General features: G+C 33.1%; 1 protein-coding gene across 1 annotated transcript in view; it reads right to left on the reverse strand.

Annotated features, from left to right (window-relative positions):
* Positions 1-14070, reverse strand: part of FBXL17 (F-box and leucine rich repeat protein 17) — a 282018-nt gene that overhangs the window by 182390 nt on the left and 85558 nt on the right. Inside the window, exons 5-6 of the mRNA XM_030258953.4 lie at positions 12566-12673; positions 4015-4145 (exon numbers count right to left, since the gene is read on the reverse strand). Coding sequence (XP_030114813.3) covers positions 4015-4145; positions 12566-12673 — 239 coding nt within the window. The remainder of the gene's footprint in view (positions 1-4014; positions 4146-12565; positions 12674-14070) is intronic.

Genomic DNA, 14070 nt, shown 5'->3' on the forward strand with positions numbered 1-14070 from the left:
AATACCACCACAAGGTAAATAAGCAAAATTCTCACTTTTTTTACTGTGCCATGGAGATATTGCATCTCATCCTCCAAATCACAATTATAACTTGGTCTCAACAACATCCAGATGTTCTGCAAATCTTTGCAGCTGCTATCAAAGTCACTCACAATGTGTGCAATAAATTACATTAAAAAATACAGTTCTCTTGAGATATTATTACAAGAACATGTGGCACCACCTACAGAGGAAGAACCAAAGTTCTTAAATGTTTGGGAAAATATTGTCCTTTGACTGCAAAAGCAATTGATAATTTTGTATTGCAGGTGGCATCTTATCCTGGATGACTGACAGTGCCACGGCAAAAAAAAGTCTCACTGTACCAGTAAATAAAGTTCCTTGCCTTATCTGCATTATTTCCTTCTTTCTAAGAAGAAACATAGACACAGTAAGGGCTGGAAAACATCCTCTATACAAATATAAGGAAATATTTTAGTAAGATGATGACTGAAGCAAGCAGAACCGCTCTTAAGATTTCACAGTCTCTGCATAGCTTTTAAATGTCTGTCCCTAAGTGAAATTATGTAACACAGATATTGAAGTGAAGCAACTCTCAGGCCACAGTGATGAGATTCACAAAATAAAGTTATACTGTCTGCTGTTTGCTTCCTGATCAATATGGATATAATGAATAGCAGATGTTCCTCAAACTATTAAAAAACCCACATATCACTGAAAACTTTGCCAGCACATCATGCTACATTTCCTGAATCCCCCCCAAGATTTATTTCTAGATGTTCTATTTTTACTTCATTAACTGAAATTCAAAAGAACAAGGGCAGTGACCATAAAAACAACTTCAAGGTGATAAGGTTACAGAAAGCAAGCTTCAGAGTATATTTTTCACCTCACCATGTAGAAAGAACTCAATCCTTTCCAATTGCAAAGACTTGATGGAATCTACTCATGATACATATGAAAATAATTTGAAAGCTTGGTTTTGTACATATTAGAAAGAAGTAGGATTGTTTCTATAACAAACATAACCAATCTGAAAAACAGTATATGAAGCTTTTGAGTGAGCTGTAATACTTAGAGAAGAATTCATTATGTTAGATTACTTCAAGAGGCATTTTATGATCTTGTTTAATTCACAACTTTTAGAAATATTTTTACAAATCATCAGACGGGACTTTTTTTTCCTTCATTTTAAAACTAATGTCAAGAGTATCTCAACTGAAGATATTTTTTTGGCTTAGGTAAATTATTTTTTTTACTGCCCCACATAAGCTTTTCAGATGCATATATCCAAAACAAAAAAAGAGCTCTAATCAAAACACAGAAATAATGGTCCTCATCAATTCTTGCATACGCATAAGAACCACAGCAACAAAAATCATAGCAAGTGAATACCAAGTAGAGGTCTTACACTATGAAAATTTAAGTTATTTAAGAAGAAATGTAATGATCACAGGATTAACTCTAATACCATGTCACAGGCAAGAAAGGACTGTAAGTATTGTAGTTATACTCTTGCTTATGGAAAGAATTTTAATGGATTTCTACAAACAATCATGAAATTTAAAAGAAAGTTTTAAAACCAGTGACTTATTGCTGCCAAGTCATAATCAACTACCTTTAGGAGCTACTTAGCTCTTCTAAGTTATACTGGTATTTCACAAGCCTTCTAGTTTTCTTTCACACTCAATACTCTGCACAAAGAAATGGAGTAAAACAGTTTTCCAAGGCTTTGAAGAAGCCTCAGTCTTCAGTTCTCTAAAGTGAGCAGAACACTGTCCTATTAAGTTTGAAAAGGTCTGGATTACAAGTCCTAAGTAATTGGATCTCACAAGTAAACCTGTTTGATAAATGGGTGGGGAGTGGGGGAGAGGTGGAACCAATTTTTATTTTAAAACAAGGAATCAGGAAAAACATTAGACTGCTAGTATCTCATATGCACTTGAAAGGTATCAAGAGACAGAATCTCCTCTAACATTCCCTCTCCAGACTAGGAGCCACCTAATGGCACCAAAATTAAAAAAAAAAAAAAAAAAAAAAAAAAAGGGTTGAGCTTAAATAATTAATTAATTTACTTAATTTAAACTAATTTGCATTTTAACCCAAACACCTGAACAGTCTTGTGAGCTTTTTAAAGCTCACTTGTATTCTCAAACTGAGTACACTCAATACTCCACTAAACTGGTGTTTACTCCAAATAAAGTCATGTAGTTGCACCAGGTTCCTATTATATAATTTTCCATTATTCTCTATTGAGCTTTTAGGAGGAGTAAGCAAACAACTTTGTTCAGTTCAGACTTGTATTTGGAGTTTCATGCCACTTTTAAAATAGGAAAAATATCTGAATTGTCAAATTGCTGCTTAAGATTTACAGGCATTAATTATTTTCTAAATTCTCTTTTTTTCTTAAACTAGGAGATAATATAACAATTAAAGATTCTAAATTTAAATTAAGTACTAACAAATACAATCAGAAAAACATTAAATGGAAAACCTTAAGAAACAAAAATAAACAACTAGAAGTTACATACATAAGTACATTATCTGTCACTGCTTGAAAGGGCTTCCTTTTCTTGTTAAAGATTCACAATTCTTGTAATTCATACTCAGTGTGAAGTTTTAGAGTAATATGCATAGAATTAAAATATATACTTACAGTAATTCTAATAATGGATTTTCAAGAACAGTTTGACAGTAGTTCAGAGCAAACTTAGCAAACTGCTGTACTCAAAACATTCAAGCAGATGGATATATGTTTCTAAGTACTTTAATTAAAACCTGAAAGCTGCCTGTTTTATAATTTGAATTATTATTATTATTTTTCCTAGCTTATCCTGGATATTTCCCGTAACATCATTCTACATGTGAAAATAAGGCCCTACAGACAGAAAGATGAGGCAACTAAATGCTTTCAAAACCAATGAAGTTTCATCAAAGGTCTTACATAAACCAACAAATCCAAAAAACTGTCTTAAGGGCCAAAAGAAGTTATGGCTAAATTACTGGTACTTCCTATTGAACACAATGCAATTTTATTACTTTTAGAATATTACACTTTCACCAAAGTCTGAGCTCACCTACACATCAGTACACCCTTAATGACGTCTGAAAACCTTGAAATCTTATTAAAAAACCAAAAAGTAACCATGTGAAAGAACTACAATTGCTAGAACACATTATTCTGGTTTATATGAAACTGTTTTAGAGCCCCTTTCTGTTAAAAGTGTCTTTTTCCTTTTGTTTAAAGCAGCAGTAATAATTTAATAGTCTAGTATAAGTAATTAAAAATATTCTTTCCTGTGTACCCTCAGGCACTGACTTTGCTCAAAGTTTTGTTCTAAAAAAAAACGTTCACTTTTAAAATTCTCATTTTTCATCTGATCTGTGCTATAACTATACATAATTTTTTCCACATACTTCGTGTTGAAATAAATTAGTTGATGTAAAGTCTGGAATACAGCAGGATAGGAGGTATTCTGGTCAAAAGGAAATGTCTAGGTAATAACCCAGTCATTCTTCCATTTTGATTCTGGAGTTCTTTGCAAAAAAAACCCAAAACCAGCCAAACAACCTTGTTGCTTTCCAAAAATACAGGAATTCCACTATTTAATTCACAAGCAGTTCATTTTTACTTATATAGTCAAATATATGCTTCATTGTTTGAGTGCATATAAATTTATCTAAATCCTGGACACCTACTGAATGAGTCACGTCAATAGCAATTGAACATTTAAATCACTCTTTGTACAGAGAACATTCTGCTGAAATATGCATTAAAAAAATTAGTGCTGCCATCTGGTCATAACTAAACCGTTGTCTGTTGCAGAAATAGTCAAACACTCCACAAAATAGGTGTCTCAAAAATTTACCCAAAATAAGCAGGAACAAGCACTCAGCAAACAGTGTTTGCTTTAATCAATCTCCTCCAACCCCCAAGCCATGAGGAATTATTCTCAACTAACAGAACCACTTAAATTTGCATTACACTGCTTTTGGATACTCTAATGAAGTTACCTGTCATTAATGATCCAGTTCAGACACAGATTGAGAGAATTAAGGTTTTTGCATCTCTTTACTATTTCCATCACGGTTTCATTGTCCAGTTCTGTGATATGACGTAGGTCCAAGTTTGAAAGATTTCTTAGCTATTAAGACAAATATGAGAGAAAGAAATAATCTGAAATTCATTCACATACATAACTGTTGAAAAAACTTTTTCGTTTTTGGAAGTTGCAGAGTATGTGCAAGCTAGTCATGAAATATATGATTACTATATCTTTTACAAAAAGCAAATATACCAAAAATATTCACAGAATTCAGCTTGAGCAAAGTTGTGATTCAGGCACACAGTTGCTACATAAATTTCAGACATTCTCACTCAAGGTGCCATACGACCTACAATAAGAGCCTAGGCCCTTCTCCTCCTCTTAAATACATGGAGTGTAAGATACCAAGGTAAAATATCAACTCATTTAGCCATAAAAAAAATAAGGAAGGAAGTGAGAGCATATTTGTGCTTAGATTCAAATTAATGCAATTAACAATTCCAGAATATAAGGCTTTCAAAGTAAACAAATAATACAAACTCCCTGGAAAATAGAGTATTTATACTGTAGTCTCACCTGCAAAGTTATCAATAACAGACTGGATATTCTAAACAACAAAACTTGGGAGTCACAAAACAATATAATTAGTAGTTATGCACTGACTAAACTGACTTACTATTTGTGTTATTCATTCATGTGTCCTTCAAAAGCAATCCCTTTTACAAGTTTTATGAGTTACGGATGCAAAAAAAAAAAAAATTACAGACTTCGCCACTATCACTTTATTGATAATAACCTTCAAGTACTGCTTGCTTTTTAAGCTGCCTGAAATAATCTCTGTTATACTCTAGAAAAATAATTGCATTAGGCAATATTGACACTTTAATTAAATTTACTTTCTCTGTAAGAGAGGAAAAATTATCCTCATCAGTGATTTAAGTCACTAAGGATTTGATTAGGTAAAGGCATCCAACTGAGATCATATAATTGGTCCACTTCAGTAGTTAATTATTAAGTCAATGTATTTAGTGCAGGTGGGTAGGAGGAGAGATGGTAGCATGGGGTGAGAAGAAAAGAAGAAAAGGAAAAGGACTTTGAATGTAGGTACCCTTCCACAGAAACTGAGTTTTGTTCTTTAAGTTTTTAACAGGCTCTAAACAAAAGCTAAAGATAAACTCCATACCATTCCCAAAAATTCTGCAAAACACGCATAACATCAAGAACCTTCACCTCTGAGGAATACCTGCAGGGTACATCTACAGAATCTAGGACAATCATATTTCTATTATTTTAATACTACCACAGGTATCATGGTGGAGGTACTTGCTGTATTCCCACTGAAATTCTGATAAACTTTTTTTGCCTATTACGGAGCAGAGCATATAGTGATTGATACTGTATTGATAAAGTAGACACCTTTTACAAGCTCTGTCTATTCTCATTTCATACATACTGCTCCAGCATGAAGTTTATCTTCTATGTGCCAAAAAAAAAGCTCATAACCAATTTCTCAATTTTTCCTGTATAAATTACAAGAAGTGGAAGCTTTCAGCAACTGTAAATTTCCTCACCTTCTTACAGCTATTCATACTAGATATTTCAGCCTTTAAATCATGCAGGCAGTAATGTGGTCTATGCCTATGACATAAAATACACCTGCTGGACAATTCAACAATGAGTATGTTCTATGACATTAAACAACTAAGAAGACTTAAAAGACAAGTATAAAATATTTCCACTTAAGAAAATCCCAAACTTTCTGTCTCAACAACATTTTTCTTATGAGAAGATGACAACACTGGAGATTCTTTTGCCATTATTATTACTTACAGACTAAAATGCACAAATTTACACTAAAGTATCAATGCATGAAAGGGGCCAGTGCTCCTTTAAAAATGCCTAAAAAATGTGGCTTCAAATTAGGTAAGAGGTAATTTAGGTAAGAGTATATTATCTACCTTAATGATATAATGATGAATGGAGCAGAAAGCATTTGTGGTTTCCCAGGGAAAAAAACGTTAGCATTGCATGACTGGAATCAAAAACTAAACTGAATTCCTAGTATTCCTGTCCACCAAATTAATAGGGTTTTCAAGGTAGATTTTGTCCTTTACCATCACAGGATAATTAGCATTCCCTTATTGCTTCTTTTCTTCATACTAGTAATACTCTATCATTATATTCAATATACAATAACTCAACCATCATTTCCCTTTTTCACTGCCACATTCCTTCATTTTAAATGTCTGACCTACTCAACAGGTTAATTCTTCTTTTTCTCAGGCACAACATGCTCAGTGAAGAAAACCTTTGTGTCTTACAAGTTTGAAGAGACTGTTTCAGATATATACATACTCAAATATAATATGGTCTCTACAACCTCGAAATTGCCATTATAGAAATGTCAATGGCTTTCAAGACCAGCAGAACTGAATACACACTTGCTTTTGAGACAATTCTGGATCAATCTCAATATGACAGTGAAAGGAATACCTCCCTGCCTACTTCAGAAGTATCAACATCTCATTACTGGTGAGAGAATTGTAATAAAGATGTACGTAATAATTTTTCATTAAAAAAAATATATATACCTTAATGACAAATTTTGTACTTTATAGCTTACCTGATAAATAATTTTAGGGGAAAAATGCTACAGTCACTACTATGAAAAAATTGGAAGATAAAAACATGTAAGTCTTACATTCTAATACTAATTCACACAGCTAAAAGTAGCATGATATTAAAAAAGAAAAATCAAACTTCTCCAAAGTAGACAATTAAAAAACAGATGCTAGACTCTACAGTGCATTCATAAATTCTGATACTAAAATAGTGTACCTTTAAACAGCATTTGTTCATGAGAAAGAGGATATTCTGCGACTGAAATACTCAATCTTACAGAATTAGGATGCATAATGTTTTTCCTTTTGTAACTTATTTTGTTCATGCAGCAATACCATTTTACTGAGCAATTTCAAGGCTCTTCTTCTGCAGATATCCAAGCTTTTCTTGAAATTTTAATTTAATAGCTTTGCAAATAAGGATGCATGAGCAGATTTTAAACTTCAAACTCATCTATGTCAGTCAAAATGTTTTAATGGAAAAAGGAATATTTAATGTGAAAAAACACAGCACAAATAAGTAGGCAAATGGCTTAAAATATGAAACAGAAAATAACAGAATTTTTAAAAATGAGCAACACTTAAACTAATTTTGTGTGATACTTATAAACACATTCTTGCTGCAATTATTGATTATCACTTACACAAAAGTAATGATAACATTACTTCTGGATCTCAAATATTTTAAAATATGCTAAAACCTTTGGGGTTTTTAAATACTTTTGTTGGTTGGCTTAAATGAAATTTTATGCCAAATGGTATGTTTGAAGATTCAGAGATTATCATACTGTTTGTGTGCCTAAATGTCATGCAATTAATAAGATTTTTATCTTGACTACTCAAACTTCGAATATTAAAATATTTGTAGTGCCTTAGGTGATAGAAAATTACTATTATCATTGGTAATAGGATCATAGGTAATTTAAGTGTGGGAATCATAAATCATAGGTAATTTAAGTGTGGGTTTATCAACTCCTGTGAATATTTAGATGTTATTTTATTGAAATTGCTAATATAATGGGTACACAATTTTTTTCCATTACATACTTGCACAATTCCTGTAGAGATATGCTGCCCTATAAATCACAGAAGAGAACAGAGCTATAGAATCATTTAGGTTGGAAAAGAACTTTAAGCTTGAGTCCAACTGAAACCTAAAACTGCCAAACACACCACTAAACATTTCATGTAAGGTTAATCCTCTTCAGTATCACAGCCAAATTATTTCTGAATGAAAGTCCTTATAAGGACTTAAGGAGTTTTAAACTCAGATCTTTTGCTAATTAAGCTTAATTTTCTTGACAATCTGTGTATACATGCCTTCAGGGAATAAGCTGCTCCCTGACTTTAGTCTCCAAAAACAAATGAATGATTGCAGAAAATGAAAAACAGCAACATGAGAAAAACTGTAAACCACATTCTTTGTATTGTAATGTCAATAGAATCTATTAAATATTTTTTTTAAAGTCACTCACATTCACTAATTTTTATTGAAGAGCTGCCATAACTGAATTACACAATTGAGATATACTGTGATCCTAGAACAATAATCATACATGGCCTAAAGAGTTGGAAAATTATTGAGTAGTTACAAAGGAGACTATTTTCCCAAAGACTGATTAAAATTTTTTGCATAAGTTTTAATTCTTAGATACTGTGAAGCATTAAAGTCCCATTGCTTAAGTAACAAACAACCAATCAAAAACTGTGCTGCAAGCACAAAGATTTAATTACCTCTAGAGGAGGCACTTGCACACACATGTAAACTGAATGCATAGTATCTGTGTTACAAGACTAATTTCCAGTTTATAAAAACTATAAAAGTTGCTGTAGAATTAAATTTTTACTGATTTATAGGTTACATCTTCATGTTATTTACTGTCAAGTACTTCTAATGATTTTTTTTTTTGTGCAGTAGAGGGGAAGTGGAAGTTTCCTAGATCAAACACTTTCAACCAGTCTTCTCTGCAATGTCTTTTTTACTTAATTGAAAAAAATGGCAGTTGGGTAAAACCATCAAATTCCTCAAAATAGCAACAAGAATCTCTTAAGAGGGACACAGTTAACTTCATTCAACAGAATCATCAGGTTCAGTTTGACAAGATGCAAAAACATTCACTTACACAGCACTTTATCAAGTAAAGTTTCAAGCCAACATTCATGACAAATGTCCCAGAATCACTGTATTAAAAGACCCTCACTTAATGCCTTTTTCCAGTCATTGGAAGACTAGTAATTAAATGGACATATTACTAAAGGCAAACAGATTGAAATAAATCATATTTCATCTTATTAAATCCAGCTCAATATACAAACTGATTAAAATACTGTTTCCTCCATACCTACCCAAAGAATAGCAATCATGCCCTTAGTCAGGAAGCTTAATGTTCTTAAGATCAGATGGTATGCTGAAATACTACCATAAAAAGAGCAAAATGCAGAACACTTGGTGTCAACACAAACCATTTACTAGAAAGAAACCATACATTACCTCAGTCCTGTCATGTGTAGATTATCATTATGTATCTGTCACGCTGCTGATGTCTACATTGAATGAGCCCAAAGAATTTGCTCTAGAAATCTAAATTTTTACTGACTTCATACTGACCACCAACTTAGACACAGGTATCACTAAGTTGGATTGGACATAGGTAACTATGAGATGAAGAAGTGAAGGTCACATTATTCCAAAAGCAGTTCTTAGATTAACTCTCTTCATGCATTGGTGATTAGCAGAATAAGTTAGACATTTTTTTTCTGTCAAGGTTCTGTACAGGAATTCATATATAATTAGATGTCTGTAACAAAATTAACCAGACAGTCTGTCAGAAGTACATGGTGTAGAAGCACAGAGTATACTGCTATGAAGAAATTACCCTTGCATATATATCGGAAACCAAAGGATGAAGCCAAAGAAGTGGCTTGGTAATAAAATTATTTCTAGATGTCAAGATTTGCTGATGCCAGCTGTTAAAATTCTATTAAAAATGCAACAATTAAACTGCTGAGAAGCAACTACCACAACAGGGGAGGAAAATGCCACTGCTCTTGAGGTCAAAGATGTAACATTACAAAATCACTATCTCACTAGGAAGAATACAAAGTTTCTTATTCTCACATAGTTAATGACCAAAGATTACCCTTCTGGGTGATCTTGTGCTCAACACAATCACCTAATGTGCACAGGTACTTTTTACATTTGTGTTGATCTTCACACTTACTGAAAAAGCAAAGTAAAAAATAACCAGGGATAAACTCCTGAGAGATAAAGATGTGTAGATGGGAGAAAGAGTGCAAATAATAAAAATTATACATAGAAAGCTAATTAAATAATAAAATAAGTTATAATAAAAGATAAAACAAGAAAACAGTAAGTGTGGATGTGGTGAAAACAGAAGATAAACTACACCACCACACATGTTCTTCCTGCCTCCACAGAAACAACATTTAGTTTTGGACTAAATACTCTGATGTCATGGAGGAGGTCATTCATTTCTTTTGTAAACAATGTTTGACACATAAAAACTAAAGGAAATTGAAACATTCAGGTCATCAGAACAAACGACTGTTTCAACAGCGAGTCTAACTGCGAATTGCACATAAACACACTCCTTTTTTTCCTTTCTTTCTATGTATGTATATGAAGTGACTCTCGTCTTACCCAATAATCATTATTTACTTTATCTGTATTTTTTCAGTTTATAATAAATTCAAGGAAAAAAGGCACCAGCATGATAACATGGTCTTGCTCAAAAACCAAATTTTTTTTGACTGTCATTCTGCTCAGTAGAAAAAGAGTGAAAATAAACCCTGAATGTTTCTTCTTAAGTACACAACACTTTCTCTTCCATACCCCACAATTAACTATTAAAAAAAGCTCTGCAATGCAGCAGTGCTGTAATTTAGAATTTTTCAAGTGGCAGTATTTTTAAAGAGAGCTAACATTACTAGGGGGAAAATACAGTAATAATAAACCACTCAATTTTTATACATCCATCAGCCCCAAAGCAATTTCACAACCAAGGCCACTGCTGTTATCTCCAGTTTGCACACAGGAAGCAGGACAGAAGGCAACTAGTTCTGCACAGCCTGGAGGGACACACTCACAGGCCATGGAGAGCAAAGAGTAGATTTCACATTCTCTAGGAACTCCAGGCTGGAATTACTACTAAACGCTTATGAAACACCAGTTAAGTAAGTACTCAGCACAAAAACAGCCACAGACTGTTAGAACAAAAACCTATGTCATCAACTGATGAATTCTGGGAAAGACAGATGCAGAAGATAATGTTACTACTTGCTACAGGTCTTTCTAAAATATCTGTCCCCATTTTTCTTATAAACCCCCTTTAGGTATTAAAATGTTGAAAAAAAGGTCTCCTTCAAGCCTTCTCCAGGTTAAGCAATCTCTAACTTTCAGTGTTATCATATCACAGCCTTTGCAGCATTCACAGCCTACAGAAGTTGTACAGCTACAGCATGAGGGAAAGAAACTGAAATACCTAAATCTCAAGTCCCAGTAAGCACCAATTACTTAAAAAGTAATTACATACTAGAAGTCTAAGCACCGTCTTAGATATTTTCGGAAGGACTATGTTCAACAGGGTCACTCGAATGCAAATCAGGATTTTTAATAATTTCTTATTATTAAATACATGAAAATCAGAAACATTAATAAAATGTCAAGATATTGACTCTTCTTCAATCTAACAAATGTGATTATAAAGTAATTTTGTTGAAAGATAAAACATCTAACATCTATTAAATACTCAATAAATCTAGGTCAGAATAATACAGTAATCAAAGCATGTAGCTGAAAAGTGATCTTTGTGGAAATTTCCCACAAAGCCTTGGACTCCATACCCAGTCCATGCAAAATGTTTAAATTTTGTACCTCCTATATTTATGCTGCATATATTAACACAACCTATATATAGGTAGTTTTCATAGGATATGAAAATATTTGTATAATTTCTTTCTCCGACAGACATGCTTTTACTCATCACTTCAATACACAGTTATTTCAAAATGGCATCCTTTGAGGTCCTATAACTTTACCATACAAATTAATTTCCCTGGGTTATTTCTTTTTGCATGTGTTCCAAAATGTTTTCAATTCTTCTGTAGCCTCAGCTAAGCAGCTCTAAAATTATGAAAGTAATTTACAGATACGCTGAATGGTTCTGTATAACAACAGACCTTCACAGCTGCATCAAAAAAACCTTTGCTTTCAGCAGTCACACTCTATTTTCATTAAATATGCTCTCTACTTCCTACCTCAAGATCTCTTTAACCATTTTCGTATTTGCATGATCCCTGGATTTACTTTCAGTTACAAATTTTAATTAGGTGGTGTTTGTCCACCTCACTCAAGTCATCCATTGTACTGAAAATTTAAATTACTTTCTGCAGATTCACTCAAGTTAGTTTTTCCACATATCACTCACTTCTCCTATGCAAAAGAAAAAGGAAAGAAATTAAAATGTATCTGTTGCACTATCTCTGTCAAATAAGAAGATGAATACAGTCAAAATGTACATACACTGGGGTACACTGTTGCAACTAGACGTCTGTCTAAATCTCTTGCAATTAGAATTTTCCATTTTGAAATGGAATTTTGTTTTGTTTGCAATGGGATCAGCTGCAATTATACCTTTTAAAGAATTTTGACCTGAACATCACTGTTACTTGTGAGAAAATGAATAATCTCATAAACATATTTTTGGTAAAGTGTTTTTATACAGTGAAATCTAAATAATGCAAAGTTCACTCACTTTATCATGTTTCTGTCCATGTCAGTGCTATAAATCATACACGTAATCTTATTGTGGCCTATACCTATGACCTGGCTATAGTCCAAAACACTAGTGACTAGCAGAAAGTAGTTGTGATACTTACATTGGTAAGGTGAATGACTCCTTTTGAAGTAACAGAGCAGCCCATGAAACCAACATACTGCAACTCAGGGCAATGTTCAGCAAAAGCTTTCACTGACTGATCTGTCACCTACAGAAAAGATAAACAGGCAACAGTTGAATAGGTGATATAAGCATATGCTTAACACATCTTAAGAAATTTCCATGTAACATTGTCAAGCAGCTCATTTAGACTTTTACTAATATTTTTACCACTACTATTATTTGTTTCAAGAGTTTGAGAGAGATCATTGGGTTTGCGCAGTTTGCATAAATATGCATAGACATATATACATGAAAATTAGGAAGAAAAAGCATTTCTGGCAGAGGCAGAGAAAAAAGAAACACAAGGCAATGATGATAGCCACAAATTCAGATCTTACTGTCATTCTATTTATGTTCAAATAACCCAAGAGACAATTCTATCCGTTATTTTAATAAATTATATACAAAAATGAAAATATAACCAATTAGTTATTGTCATCCCATAGACTCATGCTATACCCATCACTGACTTTGCAAAGAATTTGAATTGTGTGCTATCTTGAATTTATATGCCTTGTCTTGTATTTCTTTTTAACTAAAACACAGCAACTGAAGATTTCAACTTAAAAATAATATTACATCTGTTTCTCACATGAGACTAGGTAATCTCATGGCAATATACCACTGTGTCAGTTATCAGCTAAATGTGTTTTATCCTTCAACAAAATTACTTTATAATCACTGTGTCAGTGATGGAGATGTTATCTAGTTTATTATTGAGATTTACTTATTTATACAACTATTTTTCATATATAATTAAGTTTGTCTAGTAAAATTTAATGACTATAAAACACACTCTATTGTATAAATACATTGCTTCATAAGTAGACTAAATTATTAAGAGAAACTGTGACATAAATACACTTACAGCGCCTATACATTTTCCTTTGAGCAAGTAAGCTTTGTTGGGGGTTTTTTTTGTGTGTTCTTGTTTGTTTGTTTATTTGTTTTCCCTCTGAGAAGTATATATTCTCAGTGCAAATGGCAGTAATGAAAATCCATATACTGACGGTAGGACAAAGCCACAAAGTATTTTCCAGCTGCACGGCTCAAGAACATCTCACTGTGTCTGGAATTCTAACTCCTGAGTGCTGAGAAAATTCAGAATTTCTGTGGATGTCTTCCTGCTCCCACAGAACCAAAAAGAAAAAAAAAAAAAAAAAAAAAAAAAGTTTTGAAATATGTAGCGCACAGCTGAGCCTCAGGTGAATTCATATAGGAACACTGTTCCTGCTGTGCTTTGGATCACCACCACCCAGAGCTCCAACTTGCCCAAGATGTCACATTCCTGCACCCTGGCAGCATATGGTGACCTTGGTGAGGACTCTGGCAGAACAACTTTTGAAAAGACAACCCAGAGATGTGGGTTTATAGGCCCACTACCTCATAAAAGCTGTACGGCTTTGGGGTTACTGAAAATTGTTAAGAGACCTGGTGCAGGTT

The sequence above is a fragment of the Taeniopygia guttata genome, chromosome Z (assembly GCF_048771995.1).
Source record: "Taeniopygia guttata chromosome Z, bTaeGut7.mat, whole genome shotgun sequence".
NCBI classification, from domain to species: domain Eukaryota; kingdom Metazoa; phylum Chordata; class Aves; order Passeriformes; family Estrildidae; genus Taeniopygia; species Taeniopygia guttata.